Source organism: Saccopteryx leptura, chromosome 1 (assembly GCF_036850995.1).
Source record: "Saccopteryx leptura isolate mSacLep1 chromosome 1, mSacLep1_pri_phased_curated, whole genome shotgun sequence".
In the NCBI taxonomy this organism is placed as follows: Eukaryota; Metazoa; Chordata; class Mammalia; order Chiroptera; family Emballonuridae; genus Saccopteryx; species Saccopteryx leptura.
In genome coordinates, this window is record NC_089503.1 from 268718495 (window position 1) to 268741879 (window position 23385).

Genomic DNA, 23385 nt, shown 5'->3' on the forward strand with positions numbered 1-23385 from the left:
TGTGCCTTGGAGTAGGTCTGCTTGGGTTAAGGTAACTCAGTGTTCTATTTGATTCTTAGATTTGAGGCTCTACTTCTTTTCACAGGCTTGGGAAATTCTCATTGATTATTTGTTTGAATATGTTCTCTATTCCTTTTTCTCTCTTCTTCTGATATACCCATTATTCTTATATTGCTCTTTCTGATGGAGTCAGACAATTTTTGTAGGGCTTTCTCATTTCTTTTAATTTGTGAGTTTCTCTCTGTAGACTCTCTAGTTGCCTGTCTTCTATGTCACTAATTCTCTCTTCTATCTGGCCTGTTCTATTAGCTAAGCTTGTCACCTTAGTTTTCAGTTCTTATATTGAGTTTTTCATCTCTATTTGGTTCCTTTTTTTGTGACAGAGACAGAGAGAGGAACAGACGGACTGGAAGGGAGGGAGATGAGAACCATCAATTCTTTGTTGCAGCACCTTAGTTTCTCAGTGATTGCTTTCTCATATGTGCCTTGACCGGGGGGCTACAGCAGACCGAGTGACCCCTTGCTCAAGCCAGTGACCTTGGGTTTAAGCTGTGAGCCTTGCTCAAACCAGATGAGCCTGCGCTCAAACTGGCAACCTCAGGGTCTTGAACCTTGGTCCTCCATGTCCCAGTCCAATGCTCTATCTACTGTGCCACCTCCTGGTCAGGCTGTTTGGTTCCTCTTTATAGTTTCAATTTCCTTGATGAAGTACTCTTTTTTGTTCATTAAATTGTTTTTTGAGCTCACTAAATTGCCTTTTAGAGCTTTCTTGTATTTCCCTGAGTATTTTTAGGACTTCAATTTTGAATTTCCTGTCATTTAACTTCAAGGTTTCCATGTAATTAAAATTTTTTTCTAGAGAGTTTTCATCTATCTGAGCTACATCTCTGTATTTTGTATCCATGATATTTGATTTCTTTTCCTTAATGGCATTTGAGAGTGGTATTGTTAATAGCACTAATAAGAGATAATTAAGAAAGTAAAATAAAAGTTGAAAAAAATAGTGAAAAAGAAAATTCTATAATGATAAGTGGAACAAAAACTACAGAGAACAAGGAGCAGGAACTGATGATAGATGACAAAATATAGAAAGAATGAAGTGAAACACAAGCAAAATGCCTCAAAGAAAAATATGAGTCCAAAATATAATAATTTGATGATAAATGAAGATCAGATGAGAGCAAAAAAAGAATAAGGAAAAAAGATAAAGGAGAAGAAATGAGAAGGGAGAATAAAGAGAAAGAAAGGATAAGAGACAAAATACAAAACAAAGTGAAAGAAAAAGGAAAAAAGAAAACATACCAGAAAAGATTTCTAAAATGAAACCCTCACAAAAAACAAGAATGAAAAATGTAACAACTATGGATAATATAGTTCAAAAGGAAAGTAATTAAAAAAAAAAAAAAAAGAAAGAAGTATAAATTACAAAAAGCATTAAAAAATATAATTTTTTTCTGGTTTTGAGAGGTAGCTTATTCCTTTATTTTGGCAGGTGGCGCAGTACTATGAGTTTTGCCTCTAAGGGACTCTTGAAAAAAGGTCTGCTGGTGTGTCGCTGTGGCAATGACGTAGGCTGGGCCTCAGTCCCATTGGCAGGCGGAGTTTTTTAGGGCTTTGCAATTATATGGCTCTAGTAATGGCATTCTCATTTTTCCAGACGCCTCTCCGCACATCCCTCCCACTGGAGCTAGCAGCCTGGAGACTTAGCTGTGGGTCCGCCTCACCTACTATCCTTGCAGCAAGGGAATTTATAAACAGTCAGGTCCCCCCCTCCCAGTGCCACTCAAAGCACAGTTCTGGGAAAGGCAGTAGGAACCAGAGCTGCCAGTGCAAGCAGGCAGGGCAGGGCACAGACCAACAACTAAGTTCCTTTCTGTTACACAAAGTTCCTTTCTGTTCTATGGGCTGGCAGGCATATCTACCATGCCTCAGCATGCCACGGTTTTAATCTCTACAGGCTTTTCCTGCTTGCGGTGCTTGGTAGTCTGCTACAGACCATGCGTGTGTCCAGCTCCCATGACTCCAGCAATGCACACAGATGGTTGCAGCCACTGTTCAGGCACCCAGTGCGGGCATTCTCAGGCTAAGGGTCTTGGCCCGTGCGCGCACTCAGTGCTGGAGATTGTGAAGCCAGGAATGCCCAAAGATGCTGGTGCTCACACAGGTGCCTAAAGTTGCTAATCTTGGGCTAAGCACTTCGGCCTGTGCACACACCCACTTGCTCCATGCTGGTGATGCTAGGTAGAGCCACTAGCGCTGCACTGGTGATCATGGAGCTGGGAATACACAAATATGCTGGCACTGGCCCACATTGGCACTGTGTGCTGGTAATTTCAGGTGGATCCAACTGCCCATGTGCATGCCCAGTGTCCATGATCTCAGGCAGAGCCAGTGTGTTCTTTCCTTTGATTGGGCGCCCACCCTAACTCAGTTCTATCCCCACTATTCAGTCTTTCCTCTTCACCCGGCTCCAAACAAAAGTATTCCTACCTCAGATCAGTGCGGAAAGTGAAATGCCCCATCGTCTGTCTTATATATTCAGCCACATTTTCACCCAATCATACCTTTGTCTGGTGTGTGTAAATTTTGGGTGCTCCTAAAGTTTTTTTTTCTCTGTGTTTAGTTGTTAAATTTGTTGAAATTTCAAGAGGAGAGACTGGGAGTTTCTCTCATGCCACCATTTCTCTGACTTCCGGATTATTGTATTTGTGACTCTTTGCCCTGAGGGTAAAAGTTTGAAAAAAAGCACACCGTTCTATATTCTAATGCAGACTCCTTTTTTTCCCACTCCTCCAGGCATGAGACCACAAAATCGAAGGTACAGTAAACAGAAACAATTACAGTGTTGAGCCATCTAAACTTGAACTTAACCGCTCGCAGTTTGAATGTACATACCAAGGATGTTTTAAATCTCTTTGTTGTGTTCAATTTAACTAGAACATGTAAAGTATGTGTTTCAAAATGAAAGTGCAGCAAAACCAGATATATTTGCAAAACGTTGTGTACTCATTACAAGTAGGTGATTGCAATACAATATACCACACCAAAAAAATTACTAAAATATATGTGTATAAAATATAATATGTAGCAGACATGTACAAAGTTTAATTTAAATTCATAAATAAGGTACACTGAAGTTTATTTAGATTGTTTCACTTTCATACTCAATTATGAAAAAATAGCCAGTGACATGAGTAAAATTGCTGGTCATCAATGTGTTAAAGGGCCCGTGCAGAAAATCTCGTTCACAGCCACCTACCTGGGGCTCTGGCAGAAGGAGAGCTTAGAGGAATGCAGTTGCGTGAGGACAGTGAAAGTTGGAGGCCCTGGGAGAGACGCTGTGAGGGACAGCCACCAGAACCCCTGTGCTGAGTCATTCTCCAATACTGCAGTTGCCATCTTTCTTGGGTGAAGCAATCCCCAGACATGGCAACGGGTCTTTCTGAGAGGCCAGAAAGCAGGGGGCACATCAGTGACTCAGCTTTCTGGTGTTGAGGCCGGAGTCCCCCCCATGCTCCTGACTCTAGGACTGGTACTTCCACCTCACAGGACACTCAGTAGAAACTGTCCGGAGAGAACTAGAGTTGCGTGAGAAGAGTGTAAATTTGGAGGCCCAGGGAGAGACACTGTGGGAGACTGCCACCAGAACCCCAGTGCTGAGTCATTCTCCAATACTGCAGTCGCCATATTTCTTGAGCGGAGCTTCCCCTCTGTGCGGCATCATCCTGGGGAAAAGCAGCTGCTCTACCCTCAGTAGTCTCTCCTGCACCAGTCAGTACAGAAGGTCATCCTGAGAGACCAGGAAGCAGGGCGTGCATCAATGACTCAGTTTTCTGGTGTTGAGGCTGGAGCTACCTGCCCCTCATGCTCCAGAGTCTAAGACTGGTGCTTCCACCTCACTGGAGACTCACTTGAAACTGTCTGGATGGCAAGTAGACCACACCTCTGAGTCTCAGAGGCCACATCCTACTGAGGTCTGTGAAAAAAGTTTGGACAGACTGACAAACCTGGAGCCAAGGGGCATAGCCATAGCCACCACCCTTCCTAATCTCTGAATTGCTGCAGGCGCTGGACTCTAGCAGGTTTATTCAGCTGCTGTGCCAACAAGCAGCCAGGAGACAGGCTGCAGAAGGACTGACTCAGGGAACCTTGGACATTTAAGCGGACTTTCTGCCAGGCACAGAATGGGTAAAAGCCAGCCTAGGTGTGCAGCTGGTATTTCCATGTGCACCTGGGCCAAGAAGAGGAAACCACAAACTCTGGATTGCTTGTAGCTCCAAGAAGGTTGCTGAGGGCCAGTCATGGGCAGCGTCTCCCACTGGTCTGTGCCTGGATCCTTCCAAGAAGGCCCGGAACTGGCACATTCAGTGGCTAGCTATGGAGAGCATTGGTTCAGGACCTAACAACCCTTGCTAGAGTGGTATCCTAAGGAAGAGCTCCTCAAACCTGGCTGAGCTGAGGTGAGTTCTGCTTTTTGTGGTCGGCACCAGCACAGTGGCTCAAGTGCATTGGATAGGGTGGAGTTTCATAGTCAACTGGCCTGGGTGCTGGATATCCTACCCTGCTAGGCTATGCTCCATAAGAGGAAGGGAGAGAGGCTTGGAGCATGGATATTTAACATGTGGGTCCCTGTGAGTCTATTGTTGGATCTGGTCAAGGGGTTTAGCCACCTTCAGGAGGGGCACAGTCAGCCCCAGGAGAGGTCTCAATAGCTGTTAGAACTTCTGCAGAGGAGACTGTCAGCCCCACTTGATCTGAACATGTTGCCTACCTTGATTCAGAGAAATAAAATTTGAGTATCAAGCAGTGGCTGAGGGATTAGGCTCTGGAGTGGGGATAATCCCTGTACTGAGCTACTGGCCAAGAGACCCCTGAAGTAGGGGGCCCCAATAATGTTGTATTCCCAATCTCAGCTGCCCTAACCCAACAAGCTTGCAATCTGTTGAGGGATTGATTGGGTGAGGCCAGTCTGGGCCCACATTACAGTCTTTCTTCACAAAACTCTGGGAAGACCAGGCAGCTGCAAGAGGAGGTGGAGCAGCTAAAAAGTGGAGGCAAGTCTTACAGAGCTTTGGGCTTTTATGGAGCTGCTGTCAGCTCTAAGCAGGAGAAAGCTGATTTTTATACACAGGTTGGCCCCACTCACACTAACCAGGCACAGAAAACGCCAACACAAACAGCAAAAAGAGTAGTAGTTGCAGACAAGTAGCCCACAGTGGGCTACAAACAACAGCTGGTGCCAATCTAAGAAGATCTAGACCCAACACAACTGGTAGCTGGTGGCAGACAGCACCAACCCTAGACTCATCTCATTACACAAGCAGCATGCCCAAAGGAGGAGTCTATACACAGACAAAATGGATAGACAAAGAAATGCAACCCAAATGAATCAACAAGAGAAATCCCCAGAAAAAGAACTAAATGAAATGGAAGTAACCAAACTACCAGATGCAGAGTTTAAAATAATAATTTTTACGATGCTCAAGAATCTGAGAGCAACAATGGATGGGCATAAAGAGCACCTAAATAAAGAGATAGCAAGCATCAAAGAGGATATTGAAATCATAAAAAAGAACTAATCAGAAAAGACATACAATATCAGAAATGAAGACTGCACTAGAAGGAATCAACAGCAGGCTGATGAAGCAGAGGATTGAATCAGCGATTTAGAAGACAAGATAAACATAAGCACAGAAGGAGAGCAGCAAAATGAAAAGAGGCTCAAAAAGACTGAAGAAACTCTAAGAGAGCTTTGTGACGACATGAAGAGAAACAACATCTGCATCATTGGGGTTCCTGAAGGAGAAGAGAATGAACAAGGGCTAGAAAACCTTTTGAAGAAATCATAGCTAAAAATTTCCCTAAATTGATGAAGGGCAAAGTCACACAAGTTCAAGAAGCACAGAGAGTCCCATTAAAGAGGATCCCAAGGAGGCTTATAGCAAGTCACATCATAATTAAAGTATCAAAGTTAAGAGACAAATAAAGAATACTAAAAGCTGCAAGAGAAAAGCAGTTAATTACCTTACAGAGGATCCCCCATAAGGATGACATCCGACTTCTCAACAGAAACACTTGAGGCCAGATGGGAATGGCAAGAAATATTGAAAGTGATGCAAAAACAAGAACCTACAACCAAGACTACTTTATACAGCAAGGCTATCATTTAAAACTGAGGAGAAATAAAAAGTTTCTGAGACAAAAAACATCTCAAGAAATTCATTACAACCAAACCAGTACTGCGAGAATGTTAAGGGCCTGCTGTAAAAAGAGCAAAGGAAAAAAAAAAGAAATCGAGAAAAATAGGGATGTAAATTTAAAGAGTAAAATGGCAATAAATAAGTACATGTCAATAATAACCTTAAATGTAAATGGATTAAATGCTCCAATCAGAAGATATAGGGTATCAGCATGGGTAAGAAAATAGGACCCATACATATGCTGTCTAAAAGAGACCCAACTCAGAACAAAGATACACATAGACTGGAAGTTAAGGGATGGAAAAAGTATTTCATGCAAATAGAAATGAAAAAAAAAAAAAAAAAGCTGGGGTAGGAATACTTATATATGACAAAATAGCCTTTAAAACAAGGCTATAGTAAGGGATAAAGAAGGTCACCACATAATGACAAAGGGAACAATTCAATAGGAGGTTATAACCATTGAAATATTTATGTGCCTAATATAGGAGCACCTAAATATATAGAGCAGATTTGGATGGACATAAAGGGTGAGATCAACAGCAATACTATAATATAGGGAATTTTAATACCCCACTAACATTAATGGATGTATCTTCCAGACAGAAAATTAACAAAGAAACAGCAGCTTTAAATGACATATTAAATCAAATGGATTTAATTGACATCTTCAGAACCTTTCACCCCAAAGCAGCAGAATATACATTCTTTTCAAGTGCTCATGGTACATTCTCTAGGATAGACCACATATTAGGACACAAAACAAGTCTCAATAAATTTAAGAAGATTTAAATCATATCAAGCATCTTCTCTGATCACTCAATGGAATGAAAGTAGACATCAACTACAGTAAAAAAACTGAAAAACATTCAAACACTTGGAGGCTAAATAGCATATTATTAAATAATGAATGGGTTAACAACAAGATCAAAGAAGAAATTAAAAATTTATTTGAAACAAATAAAAATGAACATACAGCAACTCAAAATTTATGGGACACAGCAAAAGCAGTACTGACAGTGAAGTTCATAACATTACAGGAATACCTTAAGAAGCAGAAAAAGCTCAACTAAACAACTTAATTCTGCATCTAAAAGAACTAAAAACAACAACAAATAAAGCTCAGAGGAAGTTGAAGGAAGGAAATAATAAAGATCAGAGGGGAAATAAATGACATAGAGGCTAAAAAAACAAAACAAAAGATCAATGAAACCAAGAGCTGGTTCTTTGAAAAGGTAAACAAGATTGATGAACCTTTAACCAGACTCATCAAGAAAAAAAGAGAGAGGACTCAAATAAATAAAATTAGAAATGAAAGTGGAGAAGTAACAACTGACACCACAGAAATACAAAGGATTGTAAAAAAATATCCCATGAAGATCTATATGCCAAAAAAATTGGACAACCTAGGTCCGTGATGGCAAATCTTTTTATAAAGACTGCCCACTTTTGCAGTGCTGGTCAACCTGGTCCCTCCCACCCACTAGTGGGCTCCCAGCTTTCATGGTGGGCCAATCGCAGCACATTTGGTTGCTTTGCTACCACCCACCATGAAAGCTGGAACCTCCACTAGCAGGCAGGAGGGACCAGGTTGACCCGTACTGCAAAAGTGGGCAGTTTTTATATTGTAAAAAGGTTTGCCATCACAGACCTAGGTTAAATGGATAAATTCCTAGAAACATACAATCTTCCAAAACTCAATCTGCAAGAATCAGAAAACCTAAACAGACCAATAACAACAAATGAAATGAAAACAGATATCAAAAAACAAAAGTCCTGGACTGGATGGCTTCACAGGTGAATTTTACCAAACATTGAAAGAAGAACTAACACCTATCCTTCTCAAGCTTTTTCAAAAAATTCAAGAGGAGGGAAGTCTTCCAAGCTCCTTTTACAAGGCAAGCATTAGCCTCATTCCAAAGCAGGTAAAGACACTACAAAGAAAGAAAACTATAGGCCAATATCCCTGATGAACTTAGATGCTAAAATTCTCAACAAAATATTAGCAACCAGATCCAGAAATACATGAAAAAAATCATACATCATGATCAAGTGGGATTTATTCTGGGGAGGCAAGGCTGGTACAATATTTGCAAATCAATCAATGTGATTCATCTCATAAAGAAAAGAAAGGATAAAAATCAAATGATTATATCAATAGATGCAGAAAAAGCATTTGATAAAATCCAGCTCCGATTTATTTTTATTTTTATTTTTTTATTTTTTATTTTTTTTGTATTTTTCTGAAGCTGGAAATGGGGAGAGACAGTCAGACAGACTCCCGCATGTGCCCGACCGGGATCCACCCGGCACACCCACCAGGGGCGACGCTCTGCCTACCAAGGGGCGATGCTCTGCCCCTCCAGGGCGTCGCTCTGCCGCGACCAGAGCCACTCTAGCGCCTGGGGCAGAGGCCAAGGAGCCATCCCCAGCGCCCGGGCCATCTTTGCTCCAATGGAGCCTTGGCTGTGGGAGGGGAATAGAGAGGCAGAGAGGAAGGGGGGGTGGAGAAGCAAATGGGCGCTTCTCCTATGTGCCCTGGTTGGGAATCGAACCCGGGTCCCCCGCACGCCAGGCTGATGCTCTACCGCTGAGCCAACCGGCCAGGGCCCAGCTCCGATTTATGATCAAAACTCTCAGCAAAGTGGGAATACAGGGAACATACCTCAACATGATAAAGGCCATCTATACAAAAAAAAAAAAAAGGCCCTGGCCGGTTGGCTCAGTGGTAGAGCGTCGGCCTGGCGTGCAGAAGTCCCGGGTTCGATTCCGGCCAGGGCACACAGGAGAAGCGCCATCTGCTTCTCCACCCCTCCCCCTCTCCTTCCTCTCTCTCTCTTCCCCTCCCGCAGCCGAGGCTCCACTGGAGCAAAAGATGGCCCGGGCGCTGGGGATGGCTCCTTGGCCTCTGCCCCAGGCGCTAGAGTGGCTCTGGTCACAACAGAGCGACGCCCTGGATGGGCAGAGCATCGCCCCCTGGTGGGTGTGCCAGGTGGCTCCCGGTCGGGCGTATGCGGGAGTTTGTCTGACTGCCTCCCCGTTTCCAGCTTCAGAAAAATACAAAAAAAAAACAAAAAAAAAATTAAAATAAAAAAAATAAAGGCCATCTATGACAAACTGACAGCCAACATCATACTCAATGGGCAAAAATTAAAAGCAATCCCCTTAAGATCAGGAACAAGACAGGGGTGCCCCCTTTCACCACTCTCATTCAGCATAGTTCTGGAAGTCCTAGCCACAGCAAGCAGACAAGAAAAAGGAATAAAAGGCATCCAAATTGGAAAAGAAGAAGTAAAACTACCATTATTTGCTGATGATATGATACTGTACATAGAAAACCCTAAAGTCTTAAGTCAAAAAACTACTGGACCTGATAAACTCAGCAAGATGGCAGGATATAAAATTAATACTCAGAAATTAGAGGTATTTTTTAATTTATTTTTATTTCTTACAGTGACAGAGAGAGAGTCAGAGAGAGAGATAGACAGGGACAGGCAGACAGGACCGGAGAGAGATGAGAAGCATCAATCATCAGTTTTTTGTTGCAACACCTTAGTTCAGCGGTTCTCAACCTGTGGGTCGCGACCCAGGCGGGGGTTGAAACACCAAAACACAGGAGTCGCCTAAAGCCATCAGAAAATACATATTTACTATACAATACATTTTTAAATAAAATATGTATTTCCGATGGCTTTAGGTGACCCCTGTGTTTTGATCGTTCAACCCCCGCCAGGGTCGCAACTCACAGGTTGAGAACCGCTACCTTAGTTGTTCATTGATTGCTTTCTCATATGTGCCTTGACCACGAGCCCTCAGCAGACTGAGTAACCCTTTGCTCGAGCCAGCAACCTTGGGTCCAAGCTGGTGAGCTTTTTGCTCAAGCCAGATGAGCCGGTGCTCAAGCTGGCGACCTCGGGGTCTCAAACCTGGGTCCTCCACATCCCAGTCCAATGTTCTATCCACTGCACCACCACCTGGTCAGGCGAAATTAGAGGCATTTTTATACACCAACAATGAACTGTTGGAAAGAGAAATTAAGGAAACAATCCCCTTCACTATTGCAACAACAACAAAAAATAAAGTATCTAGGAGTAAATTTAATCAAGGAGGTAAAAGACTTGTACTCGGAAAATTATAAAACATTGATAAAAAAAATCAAGGAAGATACAAACAAGTGGAAGCATATACTGTGTTCATGGATAAGAATAATAAACATTATTAAAATGTCTATATTACCCAAAGCAATCTATAAATTCAATGCAATTCTTATCAAAATACCAATGACAGACTTCCAAGGTATAAAACAAATATTTCAAAAATTTATATAGAACCAAAAAGAACACGAATAGCCTCAGCAATCTTGAAAAAGAAGAGTAAAGTGGGAGGTATCACACTTCCTGATATCAAGTTATACTACAAGGCCACTGTAATCAAAACAGCTTGGTACTGGAATAAGAACAGGCATATAGAACAATGGAACAGAACAGAGAACCCAGAAATAAACCCACGCCTTTATGGTCAATTGATATTTGACAAACGAGGAAAGAGCATACAATGGAGTAAAGACAGTCTCTTTAACAAATGGTGTTGGGAAAACTGGACAGGTACATGCAAAAAAATGAAACTAGACCACCAACCTACAACATTCACAAAAATAAACTCAAAATGAATAAAAGACTTAAATCTAAGTTGCGAAACCATAAACATCTTGGAAGAAAACAGCTCGGCCCCTCTAGGCCATTGCTCCGCCGCAATCAGAGCCATTCTAGCGCCTGAGGAGGCCATGGAGCCATCCTCAGCGCTGGGGCCAACTTTGCTCCTGTGGAGCCTTGGCTGCAGGAGGGGAAGAGAGAGAGAGAGAAAGGAGAGGGGGAAGGGTGGAGAAGCAGATGGGTGCTTTTCCTGTGTGCCCTGGCCGAATAATCAAAATTTATAAAGAACCTATAAAACTCAACACCAGGAAGGTAAACAATCCAATTAAAAATGAGCAAAAGAATCGAACAGACACTTCTCCAAAGAGGACATACAGATGGCTAATAGGCATATGGAAAAATGTTTAACATTAGTAATCATCAGAGAAATGCAAATTAAAACCACAATGAGATACCACCTTATCCCTGTCAGAATGGTGCTCATTAACAAATCAACACACAATAAGTGCTGGTGAGGGTGTGGAGAAAAGGGAACCCTCCTGCACTGCTGGTGGGAATGCAGACTTGTGCAGCCACTGTGGAAAACAGTATGGCGTTTCCACAGAAAATTAAAAATGGAACTGCCTTTTGACCTAGCTATCCACTATTAGGAATATATCCTAAGAATACCATGTTTATTGCAGTATTGTTTACAATAGCCAAGATCTGGAAACAGCCCAAATGCACATCAGTGGAGGAGTGGATTAAAAAGCTGTGGTACATATATACACAGTGGAATACTATGTGGCCGTGAAAAAGGAAGTCTTATTTTTTTGTGATGGCATGGATGGACCTGGAGACTATTATGCTAAGTGAAAGAAGCCATGCAGAGAAAGACAAATATCATATGATCTCACTTATATGTGGGATCTAAGGAACGAAATAGAGGCAGAGGAGGGGTCACAGGGAGCAGAGGGACAACCATCAGAGGGAAGGGGGATAAGAGGATGGGATCAGAGAAGGTGAAGGGATTAATGAAATTATATAATATATACATAACACATAGATACAGATAACAGGACAGCAAATCCCAGAGGGAAGGGAGGTGGGAGTTAGGGGGAGGGGGGGCAAAAGGAGTGTAAATAGGGACATGGGGGTGGGGGGTGAGGGGTGAGGGTGCTATATTCAGTGGGACACTTGAGTCCATGTTAACACAGTAAATTTAAATTAATAAAATTTTAAAATAGCAAAAAAAATAATAATAAAACTTGTATTCAAGAAAAAAAACTATTTGAGCAATAAAATAAAGTAGTATCAGCTTAAAATCCAGAGTATAAAATATCCAGGAGGCCTTAGTGATATAATTAAATGATTGAATAAAGTTACAAATGGGGGAGAAAAGAGAAATCTCCAATGCAGAAGAATTCCAAATAATTTATGTAGGTATACACCCTTAAGGAGGGGGATATAACGCTGCACTCTTCCAGTATGGGTTGCACATAGTGACTTTCTTCCAAAGTATACAATGAGGAATGGAGTGGGGGCAGTTTACAGTGCAGACACCTAACAGATACTCCGCCAGCCAGGTGATCAAGGCCATCAACAGGCATAGACAAGATTGATGGCCTGTGCCTTTGATAGGATGGGATGAGACAACTACTTTACCTCTGTGACCTTTCTCCCCCAAATCCTTCATCCTAGTCTTGATCATGAGGAAAACATCAGACAAATTCTAACAGAGGGACATCCTACAAAATATCTGACCAGTTCTCAAAACTGCAAGGTCATCAAAAACACAGTGTTTGAGAATCCAAGAGGTGTCTAAAGAGACAGAACAAATAAAACAATAGACCTTAAAAGTTCTCACCGCAAAAACAAAAAATTTAACCTGACCTGTGGTGGCGCAGTGGATAAAGCATCGACTTGGAATGCTGAGGTCTGCAGTTTGAACCCTGGACTTGCCTGGTCAAGGCACATATGTGAGTTGATGCTTCTGGCTCCTCCCCCCTTTCTTTCTCTCTCTCTCTTTCCTCCCTAAAAATTAATTTTAAAAAATTGAACAAAAAATTTATAACTAGGTGTGATGGATGTTAACTAAACTTACTGTGGTGATTACTTTGCTATATATATATATATATATATATATATATATATATACACTTATATATACACACACATATCAAATCATTATGTTGTATACCTAAAACTAATACAATCTTATATGTCAATTAATTTTTTTTTGAAGAGAAAGATGGCCTGACCAGGTAGTGGTGAAGTGGATAGAGCATTGGCCTGGGACACAGAGGACCGAAGTTTAAAACCCAAGGTTGCTAGCTTGAGCATGGGCTCGTTGGTTTAAGCATAGGCTCACCAACTTGAGTACAGGGTCACTGGCTTGAGCATGGGATCACAGACATGACCCCATGGTTGCTGGCTTGAGCCCAAAAGGTCGCTGACTTGAGCAAGGGGTCACTTGCTCTACTGTAGCTCCCTAGTCAAGGCACAGATGAGAAAGCAATCAACGAACAATTAAGGTGCTGCAAGGAAGAATTGATGCTTCTCATCTGTCTCCCTTTCTGTCTGTTCCTATCTGTCCTTCTCTCTCTCTCATTAAAAAAAAAAAAAAAAAAGAAGAGAAAGATGGCATAGGGAGGACAACTGTAAATGTAATGTGGTATCAATGAAATTCTGGAAGAGAAAAAGAACATTAGGTAAAAACAAAGGAAATTAAATTAACTATGAACATTGGTTGATAATAATATATCAATATTGGTTCATTATAACAAATGTATCATTCCAATAAAAGATGTTACTAATAGGGGAAACTAGGTGTAGGGAAAACTATAACTCTGTACCTTCTTTGCAATACTTCTGTAAAACTAAAACTGTTCTAAAAATATTAATGACGCCTGACCAGGTGGAGGCACATTGGACTGGGACGTGGAGGACCCAGGTTCGAAACCCTGAGGTCACCAGCTTGATTGAGGGTTCATCTGGTTTGAACAAAGCTCACCAGCTTGAACCTAAGGTTGTTGGCTTGAACAAGGGGTTACTCGGTCTGTTGTAAACCTCCAGTCAAGGCACATATGAGAAAGCAATCAATGAACAACCAAAGTGCTGCAACGAAGAACTGATGCTTCTCATCTCTCTCCTTTCCTGTCTGTCCCTATCTATCCCTCTCTCTCTGTCAAAAAGAAAAAAGAAAAAATATATTAATGACAACAGTAAAGTATAGATAAATAAATAAAAGAGTTTATTTTCCATGGTGACCATGATAACCACTCCTTTTTCACAGATATTTCAAGAATTACACAGGAGAACCTGTAAAAAGCATTTAGCACATGATACACACTCAATTCAGAGCACTTGCCACCATTCTCCTAAATCTTTCTCATCTGCTATAGAAGCCACTGGACCTATTGTGACTATTTAAATTTCAGTAAAGTAAAAACTAAATACATTAAAAATTCAGTTCTTTAGTGGCAACAGCCACATGTCAAGTGCCCCAAAGCCATATGGAGCTAGTAGCTACTAAATTAGTGCTGATAAAACACATCCATCACACACAAAGCTCTACTGAACCAATACTGCACTATAACAATGAATGGCACTCTGACCAGGTATTTCAGTAGAGCATTGTCATGATATCCCAAGGTTGTGGGTTCGATCTTTGGTCAGGGCACACAGGAGAAGGTACCATCTGCTTTTCTTCCTCTCCTGCTGCCCCTTCTCTCTCTTTTCTCTCACAGCCAGTGGCTGAATTGGTTTGAGGATCAGCCCTTGGTGCTAAGGATAGCTCAGTTGGTCCGAGTGTTGGCCTCAAGCACTAAGGATACCTCAGTTGATTTGAGCATTGGCCCCAGATGGGTGTTGCCAGTGGATCCCAGTTGGGGCGCATGAGGGAGTCTGTCTATCTCCAGTGAAAGCATCAATGAGTGAAACAACAAATTAATGTTTCTCTTTCTGTCTCTCCCTATAAAGAAAACAGCTGTGTTAAGCTTGCTTGCTTGCACTTTGCATGATTAGTATGTGAGCACATGGTAGAGCCACGTGTGTATAGCCTATGTAAGGCTATGGATACTTTCACTCAGGGCGGCTTTGGCGATTGCTTGCCTGCACTGCAAAGGGCCGTTTTGCTGTTCATTCTTCTGCTACCGTGAGAAGCGGTTTTTCCCTGTCTGTTTGCTCTATCTCCATTGCGAGAATCTAATAAAGGAAATGGCCCACTACTTTCTGGCTCCACGGTTCCTCTACCGTCTACCCAAATCCATTGTGAACCTGCCTGGCCTCAAACAATGGTATTACTCCTCCTTACTCTTTCTCTAAAATAAATAAATAGTAACATTTTTTAAAAGTTTTAACAATCAGCCTGACCTGTGGTGGCACAGTGGATAAAGTGTTGACTTGGGACGTTGAGGTTGCCGTTTCAAAACCGAGGGCTTGCCTGGCCAAGGGACATATGGGAGTTGATGCTTTCTGCTCCTCCTTCATCCTCTCTCTCTCTCTCTTTCTCTCTCTCTCTAAAAATGACTAAATAAAATCTAAAAATAAATAAATAAATAAAATTTTAATAAATAAAATCTTTAAAAAAATCAAAAAAAGTTTTAACAATGAACGGATTCTTTGTTCAGTCTTCTCAACTCCTTCCAGTCCTTGAAATGTCATCTTCTCAACCTTCCTAACCACTCACTGTCTTTCAAATTGCTATCCCCCATCTCCCCTGCTCTTTCCTCAATTTACATTTTTTTTCACCACTCATGTGGAATCCCCTTGATTTCTTTTCTGCCTCCTCATCTAGCATTTTATGGTCTAATGCAATAGCCATTGGCAACATGTGGCTGTTGAGACCTTGAAATGTAACTATTACAACTTCAGATAGGCTGTAAATGATCAAAGACATGTGAAGGGGGAAAAAAAGTAAAAGATCTCATAACTTTTTATATTAATTACACGTTTAAATAACATAGTTGCATTAAATAAAACACATTCAAGTTAACAATAGCTGTTTCTTCTTACTTTTTTCCTTTAACATGGCTACTAGAAAGTTGAAATAATGCATGTGGCCAACATTTGTGACTCGCTTACATTTATTTCTATTGGATAGTGCTGGTCTAGGATGTACGCCCAACTAGGGCAGCCGTTTTTGTTTGTTCACTGCCCATGCAGTGACTGGCATATAGTAGATGCTCAATAACATTTTAGTGAATGAATAGTAGGCTGAGCTTCTGGAAACCCAAGATTTCTAATAGTAAACACTGTTGGAACACTGTCCACGTCCCATGCTCCGCCTCCGCACCGCACCAGGTAAGAAAACTGAGGCCCAGCGAGGTAATGTCAGCCCCTGTCAAACTGCAAGTATTGTGGAAACGTCGGGGCCAGGATTCGAACCTGAATTCTGCCCCATAGATAAGGTGCGTTGATTGTTCCTACCTCGTAGGGTGGTGATGGTGTCGGCAAGACAGATTGGGATGGGCACACAGCATGCGCTTGACAAGGTGCTTGGCTCCTCCATCACTGCCTTCAGTCAGTCTCCCTAAGGCGGATGCCATCTGGACACCTCCACGGCCATTGCTGGCCACCCAGAGCTCCTTCGCCATCTAGCCCTTCTTAGGCAGTGCGAGACGGAAGTCCCGCCTCCACCGCGCTCTCGCACACCGCGACAGCCATACCGGTCAATGAGAATCGCGCCGTGGAGAACACCGGCCAATGGGTGCGCGCGCCGGGAGGGGGGCGTGTCCGGGCCGCGGGCCGGAGCGGATCGTGCGCGCTGAGGAGTTGCTGCCGCCGCCGCCGCCGCCACCTCTATCGCCGTATCTGCTGCCGTCGTCACCGCTACCGAGGCCGAGTGGAGCCGTTATCGCCGCGCCGCCACCGCTCGCCCTCCTCGGAGCAGCCCTGGGCTCGCCCGCCCGCGTTCAGGTGAGGCGGGGTCCTTCAGTCGTGGCGGACTAAGTAGGCCGCAGCAGGCCAGAGCTCGCCTGGTCGGGCCGCGGGCGTCCGCGGGCCTGCACCAGCCGAGGCCCAGGCGGCGCCGGGGCGGGAGGGGACGCGCGCGGCCGCGGCGGGCGGGCAGGGACCGGCGGGTGAGGGCGCCAGCGACAGGCCCCGGGCCGAATTCCTCGGCCCGCGAGGAGCGGGCGAGGGGACACGGCATGGCCACGCGCCTGCTTGCCGCGCTTCACGACCGGGGCCTGGGTTGTCTTGGAAGCCCGGGATCCGGGGGCGGAAGAGCGAAGCCAGAGGCAAGGGATTGGGGTGAGCGCACAGAGGTCACGGCCCACGGGGTTGGTCTCCTGTAATCCTGCAGATTCTTTTGTGGTCGTTGTTAAAGGACCGCGGCTAATCTGAGGTCCTTTGAAAAGTGTGCAAGCCCTCTGTACGTATGGGAGTCCTCGAAAAATAGATGTATTTCCAACGCCATCTCTAACAAAGCTGTTTTGGGGGCGGGGGACATTTGGATTTGTAAAGTGTGTGTGTGTGTTGAGAAGACAAACTGCAAGCAGTTGAACAATGGGGGATGGATACTCTTCCTTTTTGGAGCCCTCTGCTGCTAGGCTTACTAAAATGGGTTTAAGACCTACTTTGTGCACAGCGGATGGGGAAGAACTTCTGCTTGTGCTGCCACTTGGAGGGATCGAGCCCCCTTACCCACAGTGTTCATATGGGATCCAGATGGCCAGCGCTGTAGAAGTGGGAAGATGGGGAGGATGATTACACTTGGGGAAGGGTTTCTCAGTGTTGGCACTACAGACATTTGGGTCTGATTATTCTTGGTTTTGGCTGTCCTGTACATTGTAGAACGTTGAATAGCATTTTTGGCCTCTACCCACTAGATGCCAGCAGTCTCCCCCTCCCCCTCCCCCACCCTTCTGAAGATCAAAAATGTCTTCAAATTGCCAAAAGTGTTTCTCTCTCTCTGATACACACACATTTGCTCACTCACATGTGAGAACCATCACTGGACTAAATAATTTTCCACTAAAGGTTCTTCCAGCTCCATCTCTGATGCCTTCAGATTTCAGGCACCCAAGACCTTGAACAAATTCATCTGTGGGGGCCTTAGTTTTCTTATCTGTGAGATAGGATTGACAAGAATATTGCTGTGAATATTTAAGGGGGTGGAAAGCCCCTAGCATCGTGCATGGTGATGTTATAAAGCTTCAGCAGTATTTAGTGAGGATTTATTTTGTGCTTGACTATTCCCAGACATTTATCTCCAGCCCTTTTGGTGGGTGTTGTTACAATGTTCATTTTGGGGACAAAGAAACCGAGGTTTAGGTGGCTCATTTAATATGACCAGCCTCACACCATAAAGTGGCCAAGGCAGGATTTGACTCAGGCTCCTTATTACTCTTAACCCCAGGGTTTTACGGCTTTATAATCATGAGAGTCCAGGGGGCCCTGAGAGGAATTGTGTTCAATTGTCATTGAGCATCTCTGTGTGCAAAAGACCTGTGCTGGGATCTGTTATAAAACTCTGCAACTTTCAGAATCTGCAAAGAGGCTGAAATATATGAACACCTCAAAATGTGCACATAAATAAAGTTTATGTTGAAACACTGGTTTTGAGGGGTCAGAATTTTGGTTTGGATGTATTGAATCTGAAATCATGGGGCAGCAAGAGGAGAATTATGAAAATAGCATCTTCCTGATGCTTGTTTTGTGGCTTCCCTCCCTGCCTCCCATTTCTATCCTTTATCTACAATTCAGTGAGTTGTAAACACATCTGATCATGTTTCTCCTGGATAAAAGTTTTTGGGAAGAAAAAGACAAATTAATTTTTTAAACCTCTTTAGATGACTTAATAGGTAAAGTTTGGGATTCTAGATCTTGCACATTCTAACCTTCCTTTCTGATTTCACCTGCACATACTCCCAACTCTCTCTCTCTCTCTCTCTCTCTTTCTGCCTATTTTCCCCACTGCCTAAAATGCTGTTCTACACCTGGAGATCTCTTTCTCTTGCTGTGTGGCCCAGACCAGAGCTCATTCACCATTTGAAGCCTCTGGCTTCCATGCCAGAATGAACTCATTTGTGTCCTCCCCGTCCATTCCATTTATTGAATCAAATTAAATGCTGAATTGTAAGAGAGGTGCAGTTTCTGTCTTCGTTCCTAGGTGGCAGTGGTGAAGCAGCCGACGATCTGTAGCTTTGATTCAGGGAAGGGTGGGAGAGTCTGGCTTCCTTCCTTGAACCAACTCTCCCTGCTCCACTGCTGTGTCCCAGGTCCTGAGCACCACTCAGGGGAAGCAGTGGTGATCACATTCTGTGTATAGGTCATTCTGGTCTGCTCTGGTGAGTGTATTGATGGTTGTAATTGGCTGATGTGAAAGCACTGGAAAGGACACTGTAACCAATCACAGGGGGCTTCCCAAAGGAGGTGAGTATGTGTACTACCGAGGAGTTATCCAAGTAAAGTCCCTGGGGAAGGTTTTGAGGTGGAAACATTTAGGTTTGCTCAGGGAACCACATGGGATCTGGTACTTCAGGGGCAAGAAACGTAAAGTGAATAGTGGCCAAAGAACTCATGCAGCTGGTGTGCAGAGGGCTTGGGGATTATCCTGTAAGCCACACCAGGGTGGCTCTTAGGCAGTTTTAGTTCACAGAGTGAAGGAATCAGATCTGTACACAGGAGGAAGAGTTGGAGGGGAATAATGCTGAAGGGCTGCAAACCAGTTAGAAGGTGATTTCTTTGCTTTAGATAAGAAAAATTGGGAATGTGACTCTGGGCTGTAGTGATATGGAAAGAGAGAGGATGGGTTTGAGACATAGTTAGGAGCTAAAAGACGCAGGACTCAATGGATATTTAGTTGTGGGGCCTGAACAAGAAATGAATGATATCTAGTCTTTGCTGGTGTGATCAGTGGATGAACACTGGTCATGAAGAAAACAGAAGGTGAGGGAAGGAGCAGTTTGGAATGTGGATGTAAACTGGAAAGCACATAACCCAGTTAGAGGGCATGTGCGTGGGTACACAGACAGTGAAGCAGGAAGGTGGCAGAAGGCTGTGTCCATATCGCTGTATGTTGAGGGGACTGACTTATATGATCATCGTTCATCCCCAGTCCACCTGGAGCCTCCATAAACTTGGATCTTATGCTCACATGTTTATAGCCTGAACATATGACATACAAACTGCTAGTCCAGTGTCATGGGAAATGGGATGAAGTGGAACAAGTTGCCTCCTTAAGGAACTTACAGCCTGAGTTGGGGAGAAAAGACAACAAAAGATTAAGCGGCAAGTTCTGACAGCATTGAGAGAGTGTGGAAAGAAATGATTGTCCATTGTTTGGATTTTGGTATTGAGGAAAGTGCTGGTGTCCAGACTGGTCATTGTGATCAGAGAGGCATGGGCAGGAGTTTCCAGGTACAACGAGAAGCCTGTGTGAATAAGAGGAGGACATAAGGAGAGTCAAAGGTGAACTTAGAGATAAATCTAGAAAAGCATGCCAGGGTCTAGTGATAGAGGGTTGCTAGGCACAGTCAGGAAGTGATCTTGGAAGGTTGCCTTTCTAGGGAAGAGACTGGATGGATGGAGTTGTCAAGAGGCTTTTGCAGTACTAAGATAAGATAACCTGGTAATGGCCTGAACTTGAAGGTTGCGTTGGGGACTGCTTCTTTATCTCGTATGCCTAGTGCCTTACTCTGCCTGGCATGTGGTTGGCATTCCATCTATGCTGGGGGAAGGAAGGGTTAGAAGGGAACTCAGAAGTGAGTGATCTAGCCGCTCATTAGAGACATATCAGATGAAAGAATCACAAGAGAGAACAATCCAAACATCCCAATGGCACAGCTTATATCACCATGAACAGAAACAAGGAGACAGAGAAAGAGGAGTGATTTGGAGAGAAAAGACCAAGTTGGTTTGGAGATGCTGAATTTACTTAGGTATAGGGGATGGAAAAAGGTGGCTTAGACCAGTGGTCCTCAACCCTCGAGCTGCAGACCATTACCGGTCCGTGGGCCATTTGCTACCGGTCCTCAGAGAAAGAATAAATAACTTACATTGTTTCCGTTTCATTTATATTTAAGTCTGAACGATGTTTTCTTTTTAAAAAATGACTGGATTCCCTCTGTTACATCTGTCTAAGACTCACTCTTGACACTTGTCTCGGTCACGTGATACATTTACCCGTCCCACCCTAAAGGCCAGTCCGTGGAAATATTTTTTGGCATTAAACCAGTCCGTGGCCCAAAAAAGGTTGGGGACCACTGGCTTAAGAGGACATATGTATGTGCCACCAAATGAAGTAATTCAGGGGAGGAGGAAATTTGAAGAGGGGTATGAGGACTGAAAGAGGAGATGAGGGTGTTTGCAACTGGGATAGGGAAGGTAGGGCAGGGACACACACATTCACCTCAGTTTTGTTACTAAATTAGAATTGAGGGGACAGGACTTGAATAACTTCATATTTGGTGAACAGATTAAGAGGACAGCTGATTTGTCCAAGGTTATGTGTGTGATTGAGCAGAGAACTATGAATGAGATCTTTCACTTTCATGGAATGCTGTAATGGTTAGCCCTGGCTAGTGGAACCACATTGGATTTCCTAGAACCCAGGCCCATTAGAAATGGCATCAAAGGTGTGGGTTGTTTCTAGGATCCCAAAGAAAAAGGATTGAAGCATTCCTTAGTGGACCTGGAGGCCGATGGTGAGTTGAGTACTTACCATGTGTCAAAAACTGTGCTGGGTACTGCAAAGCAGATGGTAACATCTTCATTTTGTAGATAAGGAAACTGAGCTCTGGGAAAGGAAGTGATGGACCCAAAAGAGTTCAGCTGATTAGCAGTAGGGTTAGTTTTAGAGCTTAGGTCTGCCAGGCTATAAAATCCATGGATTTTTCTTGCTGGTCCATGTTGCTTTGTAGTTCTCTTCAAGAGCCCTGGAGTGGGCTTGACCAGCCAAAAAGAAGCTGGAACTCTTAGCAGGTCTCTGGAGCTGATCAGGTCTCTCTGGGCCCATGGAGCACTTTGGGCCAGAAGATGAACTTGGAGATAAATCTAGAAAAGAATGCCATGGTCTGGTGATAGAGGGTTTCTAGGTGCAGTCAAGAGGTATTCTTGGAAGGTTGCCTTTCTAGGGAAGGGAAAAGGATGCATGGACTGGTCGAGAGGCTTTTGTGGTAGTGAGGTGGCCTGGTAATTGCATGAACTTGAGGGTTGGAGCTGCACCTGATCTGCTTGTGCCCCCAGTGTCTCAGCCTATCAGATGTGGAATTGCTTGACATAACTGGACCAACTCCCACCAGGCATCTATCCCCCTATGGGCTGTGGGAAGGGACGAGTAAGAAAACATACTGTGTCCACTTGAGTCCTCACCTCTCATAACAGTTATAATTGGGTTAGGTAGTACATTGAGATTTTTTTTCTGGCACCAGAGTATTTCCTGGAGTACCTTATATTCCTAAGACATTTTACCCTGAAGGACTCAGAATTTTACGTCTGGAATAATTGAGCCCAGGCTTTACCACATGATATATAAAGTGTCAAGGTTGAGCCTGAAGATACATTTGATTATTCTAGTTTTGTTCTTGTTCAAGTAGTTTAGAAAGTCTGCTCTGTGACTATAAAATGAGTTAGTTCTAAAGGGTACCCATTAGAAACCAGTCTTGCCTGACCAGGCGGTGGCGCAGTGGAAAGAACGTTGGACTGGGATTCAGAGGACCCAGGTTTGAGACCCTGAGGTCGCCAGCTTGAGCACGGGCTCATCTGGTTTGAGCAAAAGCCCACCAGCTTGAACCCAAGGTTGCTGGCTCCAACAAGGGGCTACTCGGTCTGCTGAAGGCCTGCGGTCAAGGCACATATGAGAAAGCAATCAATGAACAACTAAGGTGTTGCAACGCGCAATGAAAAGCTAATGATTGATGCTTCTCATCTCTCTCCGTTCCTGTCTGTCTGTCCCTGTCTATCACTCTCTCTGACTCACTCTCTGTCTCTGAAAAAAACAAAAAACAAAAAGAAACCAGTCTTGCTACTTTTATGTACGTACTACCTGTGTATATTGTTGTCATTTCTGTACATACCTCTTCACTGTATGTGCAGTAGGTATACTATTGATGTGAGCAACATTGCTGAAGTCACACAGACAACCAGGATTGTTTAAAATAGTGTGATGGGCCTGAAAACTCTCAGATCATCCAAACAGGACTTCTCCATGATACATCCAGTTACTGGAAACATTGTTAAATCAGCAGGAGTCCTTTTGATAAACTCAAAATTTCCCTTTTTGCAATTGATTTTGATTCTGTGGGATGGAATGATACTTATTGGTGATCCTAAAACAGATACTGAATGGGCCTGGGTGGGTAGCTCAGTTGGTTCGAGTGGTGTTCCAATATGGCAGGGTTGTGGGTTCAATCCCCAGTCAGGGCACATACAACAATCAACTACTGAATGTATAAATAAATGGAACAACAAAAATTGATCATTTCTCTCTCCTCCTCTTCCTCTTCCTCCTCCCCCTCTTCATCTCTCTTCCCTCTCTCCTTCCCCCTACCCCTCCTCATCTCTCTCTTCTCTTTCTCTAAAATCAGTAAATATTTTAAAGGTATATT

General features: G+C 43.6%; 2 protein-coding genes across 3 annotated transcripts in view; one reads left to right on the forward strand and one right to left on the reverse strand.

The window, feature by feature from the left end:
* Positions 1–16438, reverse strand: part of CCL25 (C-C motif chemokine ligand 25) — a 47946-nt gene extending 31508 nt beyond the window's left edge. Inside the window, exon 1 of the mRNA XM_066352545.1 lies at positions 16262–16438. Within this exon, the coding sequence (XP_066208642.1) occupies positions 16262–16343 (82 nt within the window). The 5' untranslated portion in view covers positions 16344–16438. The remainder of the gene's footprint in view (positions 1–16261) is intronic.
* Positions 16439–16562: 124 nt separating this feature from the next.
* Positions 16563–23385, forward strand: part of ELAVL1 (ELAV like RNA binding protein 1) — a 50679-nt gene continuing 43856 nt past the window's right edge. For both annotated transcript variants that reach the window (XM_066352407.1, XM_066352417.1), the window contains exon 1: positions 16563–16750. The gene's annotated coding sequence lies outside the window, so the exon portion shown is untranslated. The remainder of the gene's footprint in view (positions 16751–23385) is intronic.